Here is a 21,613-nt window from a genome sequence, read left to right on the forward strand (position 1 = left end):
AAAAATGTCCATCTCCATTATGGAAACTCTTTAAGATGGTAAATACTTGGTGTTTATAAATGAGATGCCTTGATTGTACATTAGAGATTTTTTTCCTTCCAGGAAGAGCAGTAAACCTCACGAAGACATCATTGGCATTCGGTCTCAGAACAGAGGGTCCCTGGCTCAAGGCAAGAATTATTTACTGAGCAAGTTCTCATCTCTCAATCAAAAAGTAAAACAAACCAAGTCCAACGTAAATATTAGCAATCTTCGGAAGTTAGGCAGCTTTACCAAACCTGAAGTGAAAGTAAATTTTTTGAAACCAAATTTGAAAGTGAATCTTTGGAAATCAGATAGTAGCCTTGAAACTTTAGAGAATCCAGTGGTAGATGCTAAAGTCCATACTGAATCTGATACAGAAGTATCAGATAATGATTCATTCCACTCCGATGACTTCCTGAGTAATTCTAAATCCGATGAGGACAACCAGCTAACTGACTCTCTGGAGAACATAGGGCAGGCAGACTATGTGCTGCCCAGCTGTGGTATCATTGCCTCGGCTCCACGGCTGGGCAGTCGGTCCCAGTCTATAAGCAGCACTGACATGAACATCAGCATTCACGTTCCGTCCGAGATCCACGTGTCTCAGGCCAGCCAGTCTGACTGTGAGGACACACCCATGGCTTCTGCTGACGATGCAGGGATGGAATTTGCTAAACCGATTGATGTGTACTGCCAGAGGTTTGTGCATGATGCTCAAAATAAGATGTCAGATGTTTTGGAGGCTGAGGCTGGTTCTCAAGAGCCCCATCATGTAAGAAATCCATCCAGCAATAATACATGTAAGAAGGCAGAAACCAAGGCTGAAGCTATCAGAGACATTCCTTCCAGGCCATCTAAGCTGGATGTACAGTCTTCTGAGCCAAGTCCTCAGCTCTTAGCTGTTGGTGGGACTGACTTTAAATCTCATAAAAGCCCAGGATCTGTCTCTGGTAACCTTGAGACGGGACTCCACATGACTCCTTCTCCAGCTGACAGTAGCAGCAGCAGAGCTGTATCTCCTTTTGCTAAAATTCGCAGTTCCATGGTCCAGGTCGCTAACATCACGCAAGCAGGATTGACTCAAGGGATTAATTTTGCTGTGGCAAAGGTCCAGAAGAGCCCTGCAGAACCAGAAGCTATAAATGAAATGAAACAAAAAGAACTGAAAGAAATGTTTACGCAATGCCAGACAAGAATAATTCAAATCTAGTTGTTCATCTAGGAAGTGTTCTTCTAGTTGTGGCTTTTAATACAATACTAAAAAAATTAGGTCTCACTGTGGCATGAACTGCTACTGAATACTGGGATCAATAATACAGATAAAACTTGTTTACAGGAAGTGAGAGATGCAAGTGAATTCGGTTCTGACCAAGCTTCAGAATTCCTTCAGGCAGCTGAGACAAAAGAACAGTAATCCATATTTAAACAGGTAGCTTAGACACTGGGATTTAATAAGCATGCTGTCTGTCTTAAATGTGTTGCACAGTTATTTTTGGAGACTAATTTTGTAGCTCTTTTGACTTATGTAGAAAATATTTATACTAAAAAGGTGATACTGCACTTCTGTGACCTTACTTACCTTGCACTGTACCAGCAAAAATAACTTACAGTATATTACACTTTATTTATTTTTGGACTAGTATTTTTACTTGTTTCCATTGACATTTTAGATGCAGCTTTCTATGAATTGTGCCTCTACAATGGGAATCGATGCGTTTCAGTTGAATTTAATTATGTTAATCAAAAATTAATATTTCTTTTTCTTTCCACACATCTTGGAATACTTTTAGTAAAAATAAAGCATATCGATCCAATCTGAAGAATCCACGATCCTGCAGTGCAAATTTAGTTTGTAGGTATTTTTTTTTTCCTCACTTGTTTTGAGGTGAGGGGGAAATGGAGCAAAAGTCCTCTAATTGTCTTGCCCATGCTAAAGCTATTCCTTTTTTTTTTTCTGAATTGCAAACACTGGTAATTAGCTGTAACTTTTGTCTGTGTAGAACAAGACAAGCCAGATGCCTGACCTTCAGGCACTGTGTCCCTCTGTACTCTTCCTTTTTTTTAAGCTATATTTTAACTCTCCAGATGTAGAAGTCCAGATAGCTTCTAAAACAGAAGGCAAGTGTATGGTTTCATAAAATCAGTGTTGCATTAAAATGTAGTTGTCAGCATCTAATCAAAACCAAATTCATTACCAACTCAAGCTTTGTATACTTGCAGGATAAGGCTAAGCATCCACTCCTCATGCAGAGAATGGGATAAAGAAAACCAACCCTTATCTATGTGTGTCAAAAGATTAAATCTATCTAAATTACTCTTTCCCAAAAATGCCTTGCCATGCCATTCTAGTATAGGACATTATCCAAAAGCTACTGTAAACCAGGATCTTACTGTGCTGTGGTTTGTAACTATAACCACCATGATAGACCCAGTGCCTCCGTGTTCTAGTCCATGTACTGTAGATAGGCTGCACGTGGTGTTCCAAGAAATAGTGTCATATGGGTAGGGTAGTACAGTGTCCTAGGACTTGTAGTGCGTCTGAAATTATTATCATCTAACCCTCATGGTCTGAAACTTTGATAAGCAAATTTGATTTATTTATTTGTTACAAGTGATGTGGGTTTGGGTTTTTTGAATGTCTACTTGTGGCTATATTTAAAATTAAACTACTGCTGTATTTTAATGTGGGCAATATACATGAGATATTTTAATAAAAAAAGTGGAATCAAAAGTTGTGTTTTGGCACATGATGTTAAGGGATAAGGTACTCCAGGACTGTGGTGTTTTAAGTTTCAAAGATGGGTGGGTTTTCCTGACTTTCTCTGGCTTAAGAGTCAAAGGATGGTTGAGGTTGGAAGGGATGGCTGGAGGTTTCCTGCTCGGGGCCACCTGCAGCTGGTGGCCTAGGACCATGGCCAGATGGCTTATGAGTATCTCCAAGGATGAAGACTCTACCACCCCAGCAGTAAAAAGTGTTCCCTGACATCCAGAGGGAAAACTCCTGTGTTTCAGTTTGTGCCCACTGCCTCTTGTCCTGCCCCCTCTTTGCAGCCTCCCTTCAGGCAGTTATAGACATAAGATCCTGTCAGTCAAGGGGCACATACATGTCTTGTCTTTGATCCTTTTCTTCTAGTGTTGCACTGCTGCAACCCTGGCCTCAAGGGAGGAAAGAAAACAAGTTATAATCATATTTATTATGACATTGCTTAAAGTGCCTCAGCATTGGTACTTGAAATGTTCTGGAGAAAGAAGAAATTCCCAATACTTGCCATTATTTTGGTAGGAGAAAGAGAATGATATATACAAATACTTACATAGTGACTTCTGCAGTTTAAAGGAGTCCTCTAGGGCAAGGGTACTAACAGCTATAAAGTCACTCTTACATTTAGAAAAACGTGGCTTAATGAGGAATCCAGGCATATCTTCCTGGAAACTAATTCCTGACCTGCTGTATTGGTTCATTGCTTTCTGCTTGGTGATCTAAAAGTATTCCAGCTTAGGGGTTGTCCAATACTTACGAAATGTTGGAGATTAGTCTCAAATAATCCATGGAAATATAAAACCATCCTCTAAGCAGCCCTGAAAGGCAAGGCTCACAAACCAACTCAGCTTTCCAGCCAGGCTGCCTCTGGGAGAGAGACTTCATTTTCTTCCTATATTTGTTCAGTTGCTTAACTTCATATTAATGTAGCACAAGTCAGATCAAACCAGGAATGTTCATTTTAGTGTTCAAAGAAATAAGCTGTGACTTGAAAGGGCATCAAATTGAGTTCAAGTTTAAGATACACAAAAAGTGTTTACTGTAAATACTCCAGTTAGTTAGTGTGCAGAGGCAGAAAGGACAGTTTCAGAGGGGCTGTGCAGTATAAAATGTACAAAAAGCAGTGAAGGGGATTCCTCTTCATATGCTATCAGTCAAGAGAAAGCATTAACTGAAGGTGGTATTGGCTTAATATAAACTTTTTCTTGTTTAGAAAAGGATTAGTTGAAGAAAAATCTGGAATTAGCTCCATTGCTGACTTGCAGGCTGTCTCCACAGGAACAGCCTTACTACTACTCTATCATCTTTCTGGATTACTCCCAACTACTCTTTTACTACTTAAACCACCCTTGTTTAACTAGTTCTGCAAGTCATATTAGGGCCAGTCTGTTCTCTGAAAACCAGCTCAAACTGCACAGCATAAGATATATATACAGGCCATTATTAATGCTTAATTGATATTATTCAAACAATTTAAACACACTGCAGTAGTAGGTCATGTAGAGAGTATGTTTTGCATGAGCACATCACTAACATTCTCTACTTAATGCTTTTTTAAAAAAAAGAAGTGCCAGAATAAAGGTCATTTAGACAGATGGGAAAAGTTTTGAAGTCCTGCTCTTCTCCTAGTACAATAATGATGTGTTTCATACTAGAACCTTGTCATGGATCAGATCCAAATCACTTCTTTGTGTCACAGTATAATCACTATTATGCTGCTGCTGTGAGGACAATGTGCCTTAGCTCATGGGAACAACAGGACAGAGTTCTGGCTACTAAAGTCAGTGTTTCTTGCAGCTGCAGACTAGCCAAAAGCTCTGATCCTCAGAATTCAGCCATTCAAGAATTACAACACAAACTTATTTCAGACTAAAGCCTACCCCTGCTGCTTCTGGGTTGAAGTTTCTTCTTATTAAAAGGAAGTAGGTTTACACAACTTCAGTATTAAAGTTTAATATCAAACAATTTGCTTGTTGTTACCAATTTTCAATTACAAAACAGGCTCCAAAAAAATTTCATAAAATATGTTTAACTGGCTGAACAGAGTTAAGTGTGTTCAGACTGCAAGGGTAAATATCCATAACTTTTTGGTATAAATTATCTACAAAAACTGGTATAAACAATATTCCAATCTTAGTATGGGTTCCATCTAGGATTAGACAAATTTTCATAGTGACAGCCACAAAATATTAAAGTTCATTGCCATTAACACATTTTTGTTGCTGCAGTCGGACTTTCCGTAATGCCTCCAGCTGTTTTGCTCTCAGCCACCTCTCCCGTGACAGCGTCGTCTGCCCCGCGCTGAGAGACAGGAACCTGGAGGAGCAGAAACAGCAATTAAGAGCTTGTTCACATGTCAGGTTTGATAAACTAATACAGTACAAAACCAGTTTTCTTTCAGTATCCTATGAACTCGAAAGCATGGGAGGAAATGCTTTGCCTAAGAATCTGTGACAAGAGGAACAAAGGAAGAGGAGATTCCATCTTTTGACTGTTGGCCAGCCTCAGGCACCTGCAATCCAACTGCAGACTCTGAGCCTTAACTGCATTTGTCACCAGCTTGCCAGACAGCCTTTAGTTCTGGCAAACAGCACTACCCACCTTGCTACAAGCAGAGTTCTGTGCAGATCATCAGCTGTTATGCTCTCGGGGTCATTCTTGCGCATTTCTACAAAGTCTTCTTCTACTGCCTATAAACAATACGGCATGTAATTAAGTGGCAAAAAAAGAATCTTTGCTATGAGATAAGCTTTTAAGGAGCTAAACCACCATAACAACCCTTAGAGTCCAGGAGACACATTTCAGCTCATTGCTGTCAGGAAGCAAGCTTGAGTAAAAAATAAGCTACTTCTCATCTGTAAAAAGAATTTAGCTTTCAAAATGATGTTTTAGAAAGCAAGGTACATGTAACGTATATACCGAAATACTCAGGAGTACAAAGCCTTGAAGGCACATTCCAGAATACTTCACGGAGAATCACTGACAGGGAACAATAGGAAAGTAACTCTTTATAAAGGTGCTTTTTATCTGAATATACAGTTGAAAACACATTATTGAAGTCATCCATACCTTGGTCACTTCATCAGATATACTATAGTCCAGCAGCCTCAACAAACTTAGATAAATTCGGAATTTGTTCAACACAGAAGGGAGCACTGCTGTTAGGAGGCTGTTCATGTACTCTTCCATGTTTGGTGGAATTATCTGTGGTTGTAAGTGGACTTGGCAATCTGACTGAAAAATAAAATTACATATCATCTCTTTCCACATCCTGTTTTTTTCTATTCCAAGACAAAGTTAATCTCTAAAGCAACAGAAATCTATATATCCCAGAATTAAGAAAAGACAACTCTTTAAATATTTAACAGTTTTAATCTTGAAAACTAGCGTGAAGTCCTTATTCAAGCAGGAGCCAGTTTTCACTTAGAGGCAAGAGAGCAAAGGCCCAATTCATAAAGCTAGAATGCAGGAGATCAGACAACTGTGAAGCCTAGGCCGTGCCAGCATCAGTGCTGGATCTGTTGCTTTTTATTCCTGTGCCCATCACCTCAGGAACCATTGTTCTAGATCAAGGCTTTGAGAGCAGCAGCGTCTCCGCAGGCTTTACCCATTACCAGGCCTCCATCAGTAACTCGAGCCTTGCCATCACTGTACTGTTCAGCCAAGGAGGAGGGAAGGTCAGTCTCTCCGTTTTCCTTTGAACAGGTTTTTGGCCTGGCTGCAGCCACGAGGGAGAAAGCAGTAACTAATGCGAGTGTCATACCCACCCCTGGTCACAAGACAGTTTTCCTGTCTACACTTGTCCCTGGAATGGCATGCTCTAAGTAAGTAGCTACCAACTGTAGTTACTCCCCAAATTCAGGAAGACCTTGCCATACCGGTAGGAGCGATCGGCCCTCTGAAGTGATAAGAACGTTAATATTGCATGGGAATTCCATCTGGTGGTAACTGAAGTCATAATCCACCTTCTGCCAGGTTATCAGATTACCCAGTGCTGTCACATTATGTACACCTAGAAAGGCAAGAACAAATTCTCTGACAACCAGACCGAAACAAATGTCAGACTGGATTTTTTTTTCCAATCTGTTTTCAATGAGCAGCTGGTAGAAGAACTCTTGCGAGCATACTGTTTCTTCTTATGTCTGTGGGGTCTTCCAGATAGAGACAACCCCTTCTTAAGGCCAAAATTAAGAAATCTTGAAGGATTTCAAGCCTAAATTTTATCTGGCCTAGCACATGTAGCTAATGTTTTCATTGGTCTTACAAAGCCAGGTAACTGTTTACAGCGAAAATTATCTCCTCGAGGACAAAATTACCTGACAGCAAATGGAGTTTAAGAGGGAGGAAAAAAAAAAAGTCTTGCTGGATAAAGAACACATTAGATAGGCTAGCAAGACCAGAACAGCTGAAAAAAACACTTATAAAAATTTGGCAAAATGATAATAAAAGTCTTACCTGGACTGAAGCTATTTAAGATCTAGACAGTTAAAACTGACAAATTAACTGGTTAATTCTCCCTCTGAAATACTGGCATGTACCCAGCAATTCAAATTTCTTTTCAGCAGCATTACTGCATCAAATGACACATCCATTGTTATGTTTTTGCCTTTAATGAGTTAATATTAATTTACTATACTGTAAATAAAGGCAAAGTTAGTAAATAAAGGCATATTTAATATTATGGCTTACTTCTGGGACATTTTCCCATTTGGAATCTCTTAAACTGTTACTTCTAACAGTTCCAGACCAACTATTAAATCTGTTAAGACACTTACTCTTCTCTAGGATTAAATTTTGTTCCCAACATTGTTACAAGAAATTAAACATTCCTACTTTTAAAACTCTAAATTCAGTAGAGAACATCACACCAACAAAAATGAGAAAATTAACAGGCCTATTTTATCTCCAACTTTTAATACTTAAAATATTACTTTGCATTAGATGTTGAGGGTTTTTTAGACATGAAGAACAAACATTTTAGAAAACCTGTAAATGAGCAGAGCAAGATTTTCCTGTGAATGGGAGTTTTTCATGTTGGACTTTTTTTTTTTTTTGGAAACAGACAATGCAAAGATTTCTACTAGTTTTATTATTTTCTTTAGTGAAATTTTGTAACTTTAATAAAGCAAAGTAACAAAAAAATACTGAAGACTCAAAACCAAGTAAATAATTCCAATGAACAACTTTTAACAGCAGTAATTAAAAAAGACCTAAACTGAAATTATGTTTCTAAATCGAATCAACCTGAAATCTAAACCTCACTAGTTCTGCCAAACTAAGTACTTGAACAGGACAGAGCACTGATACTCTTATTTTACAATAAAGTTACTTCCAGTGATTTCCTGTTCTTTCCTTGAAATCACCAGATATCCATACTATGCATATGCATTCTCCAGTTACGGAACTTTTAATAGGTACTGCAACCTCTTATGTAGGTTATAATAAAATTAATTATCTAAAGCTCTGTAGAAAGCATACTGCACAGTGCTACAAGCAGCTTACAAGATATCAGCTTACAAGACAGAATCATCATTCTGTTCCACACAGTAATATATTTTTTTTATCTCCAATTTTCAGTTGGGTTTTCAGGGATGGTTTCCATATATACAGTAAAAGTATAAAGCATAAGGCAGCAGCATATGCTTCCCCCACTTCTTCACAGGAAACTGAAAGGCCATTCTAATGAATCAGAGGTATTTTGGTCTAAAGATTTATTCAAATTAGTGGCCTTTTCCACCAAGTGACAAAGACACTGTCCGGAGTTCTCTACAATGCAAACAAACCTATACTATACAAGGAACCTTCTTGTTCCATTATCTGTCATTTGTGGTCTGGGATAGAGATTTTGACTCAACACAGGCATTTCTGAGCAAAACACCAGAAACTTCCAGAAAGTCAAACAGGGAAAAAAAAAAATAAAATCCAGGAGATCAAGCCTTAAGTTGCCTGAGAAGGCTGAAGACCAGCAGGAAGCTAGTCCAAGCAATTAAATATGATACAGAAACCACAGTTTTGTAATAGAGCGTTATCACTGGGACATAATTTGCATCATTGTCTTAAAATATAACAACTTTTAACCTTCCAGATGAGATTTTTAAGAAAAAAACAAACAAACAAAAAAATCTACCTGTTGTGTCAAGCTGTCCCTGCTCAAGCTGAGTCTCATCTACTACAAGGGAAGTGTTGCTGGCAAGCTGCAATACTCCACTGACTAAGCGATTAGCTGCGTAGTCTTTGTGTGGGATAAATCGTGAATGGTTCATGTTTTCAATGGTCATTTGTAGGCGATAGGACTGCAATGAGAAAAGAAACTAATCAGCACGTTTCCTCTCCTCCAGCTTCCCCAGTAAATGCTGCTTCCTTCAGCAAGAGCTATAACCGTGAACTTTCATAGTAAGTAAAACAAAACTTACTGCAGCAATACAATTATTATGACCCCAAATGGAATTACTATGAATTTTCTGCAGAACAGTATCCACAAACTTGGGGATAAACGGTAATAACGTGATAATTAAATGACCTAAATGTCTAAACATATCAGTCAGAACGACAAAGTTAACCTGACAGACAGGTGCTTCATACTTAAAACCTTGGAGGGTATAATTTTATTCCATATTCATCCTAGATGAGTAGGTAAATAGGGACTTCAACTGACAGGCAAGCCACATCTCTGCTTTTATCTGACCCTACACAGATAGCAGGAGCCTTCATTTAAGAGGCCTGACTTTAACTAAAATATGTTTATTTGGTTGGAGCAATTAGTCCAATATCTACTATCAGAAATATTAAAGCATTATTCTTACTGCTGGAACAAGCTGCTGGATAATGCGGTATATGTGCTCTGTGAAGATGCTGTTTCTTGGACATCCACTCAAGTTGACTGTGAATTTTCCCAGAGGAAGCACATCTCGTCTTGCATAACTAAACCAAAACCAACACAGGTTAGGCAAGCATCTGACTAGCATGGTGAATACAAGTCTCAGTCAGTTTGAGCACTGGGCAGCTCTCTGATAGCTAGCAGGATTTCAATACCAATACATACATAAATAATAGCCACCTTTTCTTCCTCGTCCAGTGTCCAAGGAGCTAAGTTTGGCTGAAGGCTGCTCTGGAAGACTTTGGGGCATTGCACAAAAGCAGTACGTTTATAGTGCTTGAGATCCTGCAATGTACTTTCCAGACGTTCTGTTCTTGTGCTCTATTGTTACTCAGTAAACACACTTCATCCTTTTCCTTTCTTGTTGCCCAATCTCAGTTTCCCTGCTTATCATGCTGATTCCTTTACCTGCCCTCAGCTTTCCTCTCCCTCTTCTTACTGTACATCTTCTCCCCATTCTTGACAAATTTCAACTTTTTTGTGATATCAGCTAAGAGAGAAAACACATTCTAGTCTAAGTGTTAGAGCATTCACAGTCCCAAGAACAAAGTGTGCACAGATTAAAACAAAACCTGCATACTGATATTGCAGTTACTTATATTCACATGGGGAAAAGGGTTCAGGGCAGAGTATAACCACCATAAATCTTGTCAGCTCATAATTATGCTGCCATGGCATTATGGTTGGATCTGTCTTGATACCACCTCTCCCACTGAGGCTGAGAAATATCTTAACGGCTTTTTACATATCAGTTGCAGGTATGAGAAAGGCAAGATGCTGAGTCCAGTTACAGCTCTGTACACACTTCTGTTAAATTTGCGCTGTACTATTCACTTTGTAGCAGAATGGAAGTTTTGAAAAATCATAAAACAAGTGGTTTATTTACCAATAAATTACTGTTTTTTAAAAATGAAATCCATTTACATTTTGAATAACAACTAAAATTAAATTTGAGCATAATGACTATACTTCATCTAATGAAAACATATTGTCTGAAGTTTCACACCTGAAATTTTAATGAGTGACAGGATGCTGCTCTTTCATCCAGTGACAGTTTAAACCAACATTAAGAGAAGGTTAAGCAAATCCACTTTAATCAGACATGAAGACAGATCACAACACATACACATCCAGCTACAGCATCAGCTCAGGAGGTAAATTTCTGTCACATGATAAATGGGGGGCACTTGAACTTACCATTAAACACATCTACATGTAATTAAACAAATTCCCAGAATGTACCTTTCAGTATCTTTTAATACCTAAACAATAATTATTGCAGTTAGTAAATGCCGTCTTTGAGAAGTCAGTGGCATGTCCTATTCAATAAAGAAGCTAGAGATAAAAAGATCTTTTCATACCTCTGTTTAAAAGTGTATCTTGGAGATTTTGTCCAACTCTCAAAGGAACACTGAAAGGACATACTGCCACAAAACTGGCCTTTAAGAAGCTTACTGTTATTTCAGACAAATCTGTTTACAGTGTCTCTTATGACAGGACAGCTCTAGTTGGACAAAGTACTACTGGAACAAGTCCTGCTGAAGCTATTTCTGCCATTAATTTGCAGAGTGATAGAGAACCCCATAGGAGATTCTTTTTAAAACATGAGTATATAAATTCTCAAGAAACATCTAAATACTTACACTGTAGAGATGAGATGCAATATAAGGTATTCAGCAGCCAAACTGTCTCCCAAGAGGGCGTGGGTGAGGAACCCAAGCAACTCTGCTCTCACTGGTGACAGCTCAGACATGAAATTAGTAACAACTGATAAAAGAGCAGAAGACAACAAATGTCAGAAAACCTGCTGTTCCTCACCCTCTTCTCTCTGTACAAGTCTTACTTTCCAGTACAGTTTGATGAAGAAAAATGGTTATTCCTAGGAAACAAACATTTGTGGGTTTTCCAGCTGAGCAATTGCTGGCTTTCGATAACCTGAGTCACTCATTTTCTTGGAAATGTTCCCTTTTTTAAAATTAGATATTGTGTAATGCATTTGCAGAAGGCTGTACAGTTTGGAGCCAAATTTCTAGAATTGATAGCCTATCCATATATATTAAAAGGCAGAACTGAAATCCCTTGCACGTAGCACTGCTCAGGACAACCAATACAAGGCACACAAGGAAGAAAATGCTAAATATCAGTCAGAGGTTTGCATGCAATAATTCAGAGACAAAAAATAACAGTCAAACAGGCCACATGGAATAGCACAGTTGCTTAAAAACATAATTAGTTACTTCACAGTGTTATGATTCTTATGTTGTCAGTATGTTTCTTATTTTCACTGTTAAACTAAACTGGAAATCAAGATTTCCAGCAATTCACTACTCCATTTGAAAACAAATAAAATATTATTGCTGAACAACTTGGTAAAATCCTTGGGCATGCAGAATGCAAACCCAAGTTTCATATAAATCACATTTAGGTCAGAAAAAGAAACATGTAAGCATCGAGCAAACACATGTATCTTGTCCAGTTCTGTAGTTGAACGGTTCCTTCACTTAACAAGATTTAAATTCAAACCCTGCCACTGATGTATTTGTCTGAGCAAAGAAGTGCTTGTTCACATGTACTAGTACACAGAGAGAGGTCAAGTTCAGATACTCACAGGTTTTACTCTCCTCTTCATTAAGGCAGGCAGGCAGTAATGGGTTAATGTGTTGTAATTTCTGTGCCAAAATCACGTGGATTCTGGGGACTAATGAGGCTGGAGGACTGTGCACTCTCTGTTCTTCTGCTGTGTCCATACACTCCATAGGATCGAGGGCTGAGCTGTCCCTAGGAAAGGGCACAGCACAACTGGACTTAGAAACATTCCACACAAATTTCTCTCCATCTGACTAAGAGCAGCTGGAACCAGGCCAAGAACACATCAGAACAAACAGCATCCACTCCCAGCTCCTGCTAGCTCCTCCCATATTCAAAGTACCTTCTTTATGATTTTTATGAACAACATAAATACTGAATCACAATTATATAAATGATACAGAAATGCCAAAGCATGCTTGACCAAAAAAAATTTGGGTTCTATTATTTCTAGAAAACAATAAAATCTTAAGTCTCCTAAAAAACCCCAAATATCTGAAAACCAAACAAAAGCACATGTAGCTTCAAATAAGATATTACACATTGTTCTGTCCGGCATGTACCTAATGAAGTCTAAACAGTAACTTTTGAAAAAATAAGCTAATGATTTATTACATTTGACTGTGTATGCACATGTAAGATTTTCATACTCCACTGGGTTCCGGAGCCTGATAAGATCTTCTGGACAGTCACATAACAGCTATATCACTGGCTGAGTTAAAAAAAAAAAGGTAAATAAATCCTTATGTGCCTCAGCTCAAATTTGAAGGTATTACTTCTTAATTTAAGAGTTCAGATACAAAAGCTTTGCTCTCCCTGATGATGCTTTACAAAATTATTTCCAGGTGGTTTTCATCTGTTACATAGAAACTAAAATCCCTTAAGTGACTGTAACAGATGATAGTAAAGTTCAGTACCAGTTTAAATCAACTTGTACTGGTTTTAAGCACTGAAAGGCTTTATAACTTCAAAGACTCTTCAGCAGTCCACCAAGAGCCTATCCACTCTTTCCATGAAAAGAAATTTATTTTGTTTGCATTCAAAACATTGCTAAATGCCACCATTTTGTCTATTTGTGACAGAATGACATGCAGGAAAAAACCCCAACAACCTATGACAGACCAACTGAGCTGTCAGTCTGGGATTAGCTGTCAGAAAGATGATAACCAAAAGCAGCTGACCAGGCTGAGCTAACTTTTAAGAAGTTGGCACTATAAAGGATTCACATTGCCCTCTCCATATTGTATTATCAGAAAGATAAACAAAATCACCAACTGAAATAATTTAAAGTGCAATGGTTCAAGGCTTCAGTAGTACATATGTTAGATCAGTCAACAGTTTTATTTTAAAAATTGACTTCTTGCATCCTCCTGGCTTAGTTTTTGGTCAAGCAATTAATTGCAAATCAGAAGGTGATATGGGAAGTTTCTATGAGTGGTGTAATGTGATGACATACCTTAATTAATGAAAAAATCAACCCAATTTTTACTCATTTTGGTCACTTTCACTCTCCATGCAAACTTTTGTTTATATTCTTCAGAACTGTTTAGGGTAACAACTTTCATGGACTTAGAAATGATTTCAAAAGGACATTTTATACTTTTAAAGCTTATTTGAAAGCTTTTTTCACTATTCACTCATTCACTGGAAGTTTAATAGCATGAAAGAGTGTAAACCATTTAGCTATAGAAACACCTTCTTTATACACTCTACAGCAACCTAAAAAAAGACACATCGTGTATCCAAGGGTATGGACGTACCCGAGTACAACAGACTTCAGTTTACAGGATGGTGGATCTAACACTTTCCACATCAAGCTTTTTTTAAGCAACAGAATCAACCTCTTAAGCATAACTTACGTATTTACACATTTCCCTGTCTGTATTAAGGGGACAGCCAAAATATTTTGTTCATTGAACTAAAAATTTCCTTCATTTCAGGATAACACATCGGGGAGGAGCCTTACCTCTCTTCATTGTTTACTATGCTCAGCACTGGGTCCACAGACAAAATACCATATACCTCCAGAACATCATTGACTTTGAAATTATCCCAGCTCTCATAGACCTGTCACAAAGAGAAAAATAATAAAATACAGAAGCAGATGGGCCAGAAGCAGGACTGCACACACACATGCACCAACGAAAGAAAGAATCTCAGTAGATTCAACTGGAGACTGAGAACAGTCTGTGTGAAGAGATGTCTCCTAGTCCTCAGTGTCAGTAAGCTTATACTGAAAAATTACTTTCTACAACTGCATGCATCTTCCTGCTGGCATTCTTTTGCTACACAAATGCAGACGCTTGTATTCTAATCTGATTTAGAAAGATCTGCTGAATAAGAGAGCATTCAACACAGTAACAGCATAGAAATTGTGTTGGAAGTCTCATAGTCAACGTAGGGTATTAGTGAATCAGAAACTGTTTCCAATGCAAAACCACGTAGTTTATTTTTCTTTTGGCTTGTTCCATCACAACTTTTTTCCTTTAGAGGACAAATCCTAAAAGAAAAATACCAAGAGACCATACCAGCTACACGTAGTAATAACTTTTTTTTTTTTTTTGAAAACTAAGTGTAGTGTGAAAGTGAAAGCTCTAATAAATGCTGTTGAATGATTTCAGCAATTACAATGCACTCACGAAGAGAAACAATGTAAGAGTGAAAACCAACAATGGAATTATCTATATAAACAAAATTCTGGACTTGAGAGAATTTCTGTGCCTAATGAACCAATGCAAGACTAACTACTTACATTCTAACTTCAGAATCTGTCTGCCTCACTGAGGCCACAGCCATGCTCATCATCTCTCCACTTGTGTTACCTTTACAAGACATGCTGGTCCCTTCTCTCCTGGCAATGGAAAATTTAAGTCAAGTGGAGGGGAGCAGTTGGGAGAAATGAGATGATGACCTGCAGAAGCTTCTGTTTCTAATCTCTTTGGCTCCACACATCCATGGATATCACCTCCGCTGCCTGAAAAATACAGGATTCGTACACCCTTTAAACAGAAATGCAAAAATGAATAACTTTCTTCAGAATTAAGCTAATTTAACAAGGTGTCCGAGACAAAAACATTTAATGCAATATATTTGACAGAAGATACCCTTAATCAGAATAGAAAAGTCTCACAAATGCATATTTTATATTAACAAGTTAAGTGTGAGAGAGTATACTGGTAAAGATCTACGTGTCTTAGAAACTCAAACATGGCCAGAAATCTGATTTTCAAAATGTAACGCTTAACCTGTGTGAAAGATTTTTTTCTAAATTCCATGAGGCTGTATGCAAAGGTAATATTTTTCTGCACCTCATGTTTGAAAAATGACAGTTCTTAAAGGTGAGAATATGCATCAACAAAATGGTTAACGAAAAATCTCTGTAGAGTTTCAGTAGTAATAAAGCTATAAAAATCTGTTCTACAAATTGATCAGTCCGAGTATGAAGATAAAACAGTCTAAACTATCCTGCAAAGTGGTTAAACTACAAAAGGAAAAACCTGAATTCAGCTAATGAACCTGACAGACATAGAATGCTGAACAAAAGAAAATAATAGCTTCTACAGTTCTTTTTTAACTGAACTGACAATGTTAAACTAACCACTTTATCTTGTTCAAAGAAAAGTGCCAAAATCTCCAAGAGAACGCTCATGCCAGTTCAACTGGCATCTCCACAGATGAGCATCAAAACAAACAGTTCACAAACCGATTACAACATCAATAAGAACTGCACACCATCTGAACACTGCTAGTGTTCGAAATACCTTCCTCTTAAAGAGTTTAATAGCTTTCTTCAGGATGCTACAGGTATCTGGTATTAATCTGGTTCCTTTCCGACGGTGGATTAGTAAATCATGTTAGAAAAGAAGTAAGGCTGGAAGATGTTTTTTACATATGTACTACTGTTTGTAGAAAAGCGACGCCTAATTGACACGTTTGGCTTTAATTTACACAATAAAATCCATAACCTGAGTGTGAGAAACAAGATTACATGATTCTCCCCAGATTACCATCTGCAACAGGGTGAGAAATTAAACAAGAACTCCTAAATTTCAGCCTGCTGCTATGAATTGTTTGCGTGCTGTTGCATACAAAAGGCAATATACAAGTGCTGCTGTACAAAATACTAGTTTTAGGAATTAACTCTAGAAAGTACTACCAGCAAGTCATACCATATCCACTGCAGCACTGTAGGCTCTCCCAAATTACTTCAGTTTAAACCACTGATGACTTCAAAGCCACTAAATGAGTTACAAAGGCTGCAACAACACTACTGATTCAAACAATTGCAAATATTTCTATTCTTGAAAATGAAATTTTTGCAAATTCTGGAAAGATATCGTGAGAACTACTCATCAATAACGACTATCACCTGTATGTTGCTCTTTCTGTTTAGATGGATGTAGATCCATATCTTCATCTTCCTCATAGCTCCTCTTGTGGCGACTTGGTGTGTAGGATGTTGAAGGACTAACTCGAGCTTGGCTTGAACTAACATATGCGTAAAATTGCAGATTAAGGACAACCACAGACTCAGCTAAGAAAATTCAAGCAAAGTTATTTTGTGGTTTGTTGTGTTGGTTTGTTTGGTTTTTTTTAAACAAAATACTATTATCCTACTTTGAGCAAGACACTAAAACAATTCATCAAATTGTTATCTAGGTGTCATCTCTTTAGATACATAAATAACCTGCTTAAGAAATGTACAGCCATCACTGGCTTTGTTGAAAATAGAAACTAAAAAAAAAAGTGCTATTCCACTATCAATCTCTAAAATGGGTTGATTTTTTTTAAATTTTTTTTTTTTTTTTTTTTTTTTTTTAACACACCATGCTTTTGGTCAGGTACAACTCAAAAATCTTGAGAACTTTTGTCTCTCCCACACCTCAACCCGAAAGAACAGAAATTCTAATATAAAGACTTGCTGATACAGTTATTATTGTTACTACTTTAAAAAGAAACACAGAAAATGCTTACATACTTGTAAGATACTAGCAATACTACACTTGTAAATTGATTTTGAAAAAGCTAATACACTTTTCCTTTTCTTAGCATGGTGGGGAAACACTGAAATAGTATTTACTACTTCAATAATAGTCTAGCTCACTTTACCTTTCCGCTGCTGCAGTACTTTGCTGTAAGCTTCATTCAAACACTAACTCTTATCAATCATCTTATTATGAAAATTGTGTTAACTTATTTTTAAAATTGCATTGGCATTCTGTGCCAATGACAAGTTCTATTAAATTCTGAACTCAAAACAGGAGATATCAAATCATTATAGATTTACCATCAAATTCTTATCTTTTTACAAAATGCAACACATCCTAGGTTTTCTAGACCTTCCCCTGGAGAAGAGAACATAAAATTCCTGAAAGGTGTTAAAATAAGCATCCCATATCCATTCCACTCAGGTTAATTTAACTTCCATTTACTAGGAGAAACTAAAGATAATTTGTTTCTCCTCACTCAAAATGTTTCCTTTACTTACTGAGAAAATTACATACTGTGCTCAAACTATTAAAACCACAACACTTCAGTTTTCCAGGAATTATTGTCTTACAGGTTCAGCTACAGGTGTTTTCACAGGCCTTTGTAAGAGACTCTCACTGTCCTAATTTAATCAGAAAACACCAATGAAATGCTCATGGTTCAACTGAGGTTTCTCTTTTTCTATGCATTTGCAAATAGAAATTTATCTGAAATTTTCAAGATCCTCCCAAACAAACATGAAAATCTAGACTAAATCCCTACTAAATCAAAAAACAATGCTCCTAAATTCATTTGCATCCTCTTTGTGCATATAGCACACCACCCATTTTTCCTTTTTTCTTTTTCTACGCCTACCACCTTTCCCGATTCTCTCAAAAGAAAACTTATTTCCTTAAATCTAATGAACTGTTCGGTAATCACTGTTTGTATAACAGAGCAATAGCTCAGTCAAAAAAGATATTTCTTTCACCCAAGCTGATTCACCAGGCACTGGAACGCAGTAGAAAGTCTGTCTCTCTGAGGTGACTGTTTGTGAGGAGTTCAAATCAATTTCCTGCTGAGGCTAGAACACCAACAGAAAATTTGTTAAGAGTCTGATTAGAGGTTTTTTTAAGCTCATTTCACAGATTCAGATACTCACCCAGAAATTCCAACAAACACGCAAGACTACATAGTCATGAAACAACAAATCCAGTCAGTCTGTATCTATAATGCTTTGATTCTAACTGCACTGCACTACCAAATGTATATTGTTTCCCATAGCAGAAAGTTTCAAAATCAAGAGCACTTCCCCTCTTCTTCCAAGCAAAGAAATCTTAAATATAACAGAAACACCTTGGAGCCTGATGAACTTAAAACGCTTAACTGCATGAGCAGTTAGGAATACTCTGCTTTCCAAACCTGAGATTAATTTTGCATTTTAAGAGCAGTATCTCCAGGAATCCACTGGTGAATACCAAATAAACTATACCAGCCTTATAAACTGCATCTTTCTGTCTAATGTTTTATCTTAAAATTCATGTAACTTGTATAACTTACCCCACATTCTGCCACATCTCTGTATTTACCAAAATGTAAAACCTGTCAAGGAAAAGGCAATGCAATCAGTTCACTTCTGACAGTACCCTGAACGTGAATTACTTACACCAAAATCACTGCAGTCAAAAGTCCCTCAAAGACACTGCTAAAGCTTTCATTATTTTGGTAATTCAACAGAAACATAAGTGGTGTATTACTGATGCCATTTGAGCCATACAGAGTTACTATTAAATAGTGTCCAGACTCCATAGTTTTAACTCAGAAACTAGCAAAATATGTGAACTAAAATGAATAATTATAAGCATTTACTGAAATAATAAATCAGTACTTCACTTACACGTGCATTTGTGTTTGGGTCAACTGTTTCATATACTCCCATGTAAAACTCAGGATCAAACATATCTTGAACCATGCAGCGAAATTTCACTAAACTGTTGGGTTTTAGGTAATGTACAGGAACATCATTCAGGGATGGAACCTGTAAGAAAGAGCTGATACTAAACAACTGGTATACATTAAGAAATGCTCTGAAGTAAGCCAAAACCAGCATAAAAGCTGTTACCAACTTATTCTCTGATCATCTGGAATACCCTACTGTACAGTTACTTGCCTCAAACCCTGTACTGTTGTTGTTGGTATGACTAATTGCCTCATCAGGTAACATAATATTTTCTGAGTACATCTCCTGCCCTAATCCAAGCAGGAACAAAGTGTGTTCATCTCAACACCGGAAGTTTCTGCAATAGCTGTTGCAGATAATAGTTACGATTATTGGACACTTAACAGTTCCCAAATTCTTCCAGTTCTAAAGCCACCAGTCCCATTCATTTCTCAATCCTGATACTGGACGATAAAAGAAATGCATTTCAGTCACTGAAGCTGTATGAAAACTGTACAACATTTGAAACTAACCCTTAAACTGGGAATTATTTATTGAAGCTGCAGTATTAAATAGAATTTATTACTTATTCCCAGTTAACAGCACTTTTATCGTGTATTATGTATGAGTGGTACCATAGCAATTGCATACACAATTTCTTATAACAAAGGGCTGTGGAAAACCTGTATGTTAATTTCCAAGTCCACACTGGGGGAACCTTTTTCACATATGTTTACATGACAATGAAAAAACAGAAGGAAAAAAAATAAATAAATCAACGCCTAAGCATGTGGTGTAACTTGAAAGAATGAGACTTGCAATAAGCATAGAGTTTCCCGATAGCAAAGAAAGAACCCACATCCAACATTAAAATACAACAAAAAAACAGAAGTGGCCCTATAGGAAATGGCATTTTAACAAACATACATATATTGCCTCATGTTTTTCTTGAGCAAGAAAATGCACTTTCAGTTTCTTCTAATGTAAATTTAACACAATTTTGCCATCTACACTTCGATTTAAACTGTCATTGAAATATTAATTACAGAATACTCTCACTGACAGAGGAAGAAAAAAAAACAACCCAGTCATTTTCAGTTATTTTTGAGCCATAAGTGGAACAGATTTGATATGAAAGTTTCTAATCCACTTCGCAGTGTTCCACAAAGCCATTTTCACCAGTATTTTAGAAAAATATCAGCTTCTGAACTCAGCTTTACTTTCAGACCTAAAGCATAGCTTCGTTGCTAAACTACCAAACCCAGGCCTGATCCAGCCCAGTAAGGCAGAGTTTTAACAGAAGGTATTTTTTCCTAAAACCTGAAAGCCCAAGCACCTATTTGTTGAACCCACACACAGTCTGCAGCATAACGACAAAAGATCACGAAAGAAGGGGTTTCTAAACAGCAGTTCAGAAACTTGTGGCGTGCAAACACTTCCTGCAGACTCACAGCAGACAGTAACACCTTCCAAAATGACAGTATTTGTCAGCTCCTGCCATCTACTGGATTTCACTACGAACAGGCAGCGATCAGCAGCTACGGCCCAGGGCAAAACAGTAAGTATACTGAAGTCAAGGGGGTGGGCTTCTTCGGTTTCAGTCGGGATTTTACATCTTTGCTTTACAAAGATTAAAGCAACCGAAACGTAAACAACGTATCACAAAGTCTAGGCCTAAAATTTGGAAGTGTACTTATCACAAAAAGGAAAAAGTTCTCAAGAGCATGTTGCTGCAATAACTAAGAGGTCAAAAGAATGAAATTTAGGAAGGGTGTAACTCCCAAAGAATAAACCAATCTTACCCAGTTAGTAGCATTATTTTCTTTTAATTTCTCCTTGAAGTATTCGGTTACCTTCTTTTCCCAATCAGAGTTGGGAACATTTTGGGCTACAAACAAAACACATTTATGCGTGTATTAGCATCACATAACAGACTTCCCTTCAGCATTCTCCTAAGATAGTAAACAATTCAAACAGCCTGCCTGAAACGGTGTAAGATAGGAAGTCAGTATATTTATGAGAGGCATAAAACGCAGTCATCTGCCCAGAACAGAAGTAATTAAGATGAACACAGCCACTCCTGAAAGTTAAGGACAAGCTCTGAAGCACTGCGGTACACCCAGCTACAAAGTGGAGGAGGCGAGGTACCACTTTCCACTTTATGTTCACCGCGGAAATTTTTATTCCAACATGCTTTTAGTTAAGATCAAGCCTAGGACAGAAATAGCTTCAGCGGATGGCACTGCTAACATTACTACTGATCGGTAATCCATATAGCCAGCACACGTTATTCCTGAAACCCAAAATAAGCTTTGTTCCATTTTTTTTTTAAATTTTTTCCTTCCCCTAACCGGCCTGCCAAGCCCAGGCAGCCCTTGCTGCCCGGCCGTGAGGCACCGGCACAGCTCCAGGAGGGGCCCCGCAGCCGCCGGCCGTACAGCCCCTCAGAGGCCTGGGG

At 37.7% G+C, this 21,613-nt stretch overlaps 2 protein-coding genes across 2 annotated transcripts in view; one reads left to right on the top strand and one right to left on the bottom strand.

The window, feature by feature from the left end:
* INPP5F (inositol polyphosphate-5-phosphatase F) overlaps positions 1–1,643 on the top strand; it is a 29,636-nt gene extending 27,993 nt beyond the window's left edge. The window contains exon 20 of the mRNA XM_026851548.1: positions 103–1,643. Coding sequence (XP_026707349.1) covers positions 103–1,234 — 1,132 coding nt within the window. The 3' untranslated portion in view covers positions 1,235–1,643. The remainder of the gene's footprint in view (positions 1–102) is intronic.
* A 203-nt stretch (positions 1,644–1,846) lies between these two features.
* MCMBP (minichromosome maintenance complex binding protein) lies at positions 1,847–21,040 on the bottom strand. The gene is made up of 15 exons (XM_026851108.1): positions 20,958–21,040; positions 19,114–19,254; positions 18,777–18,818; positions 18,199–18,300; positions 16,618–16,747; positions 15,071–15,222; positions 14,215–14,315; positions 12,271–12,440; positions 11,306–11,429; positions 9,589–9,706; positions 8,913–9,078; positions 6,664–6,797; positions 5,855–6,019; positions 5,387–5,475; positions 1,847–5,101 (listed from the first exon to the last, which is right to left on the bottom strand). The coding sequence occupies exons 2-15, from the start codon at positions 19,186–19,188 to the stop codon at positions 4,975–4,977; spliced, it is 1,695 nt and encodes a 564-aa protein (XP_026706909.1). The 5' UTR covers positions 19,189–19,254; positions 20,958–21,040; the 3' UTR covers positions 1,847–4,974.
* Positions 21,041–21,613: the final 573 nt, after the last annotated feature.

The sequence above is a fragment of the Athene cunicularia genome, assembly GCF_003259725.1.
Source record: "Athene cunicularia isolate RWA chromosome 6 unlocalized genomic scaffold, athCun1 chr6_part1, whole genome shotgun sequence".
NCBI classification, from domain to species: domain Eukaryota; kingdom Metazoa; phylum Chordata; class Aves; order Strigiformes; family Strigidae; genus Athene; species Athene cunicularia.

What these genes read in the sequence shown, in the direction of transcription:
- MCMBP (XM_026851108.1), bottom strand. Translation starts at nt 19,188, where the DNA reads ATGGTTCAAGATATGTTTGATCCTGAGTTTTACATGGGAGTATATGAA. An exon ending in AATCAGCTTGGGTGAAAGAA is followed by an intron (nt 16,748 to 18,198) that starts ATATCTTTTTTG and finishes CTGCAATTTTAC; the next exon opens with GCATATGTTAGTTCAAGCCA. An exon ending in AGGGCCGATCGCTCCTACCG is followed by an intron (nt 6,020 to 6,663) that starts GTATGGCAAGGT and finishes TTTATTTTTCAG; the next exon opens with TCAGATTGCCAAGTCCACTT.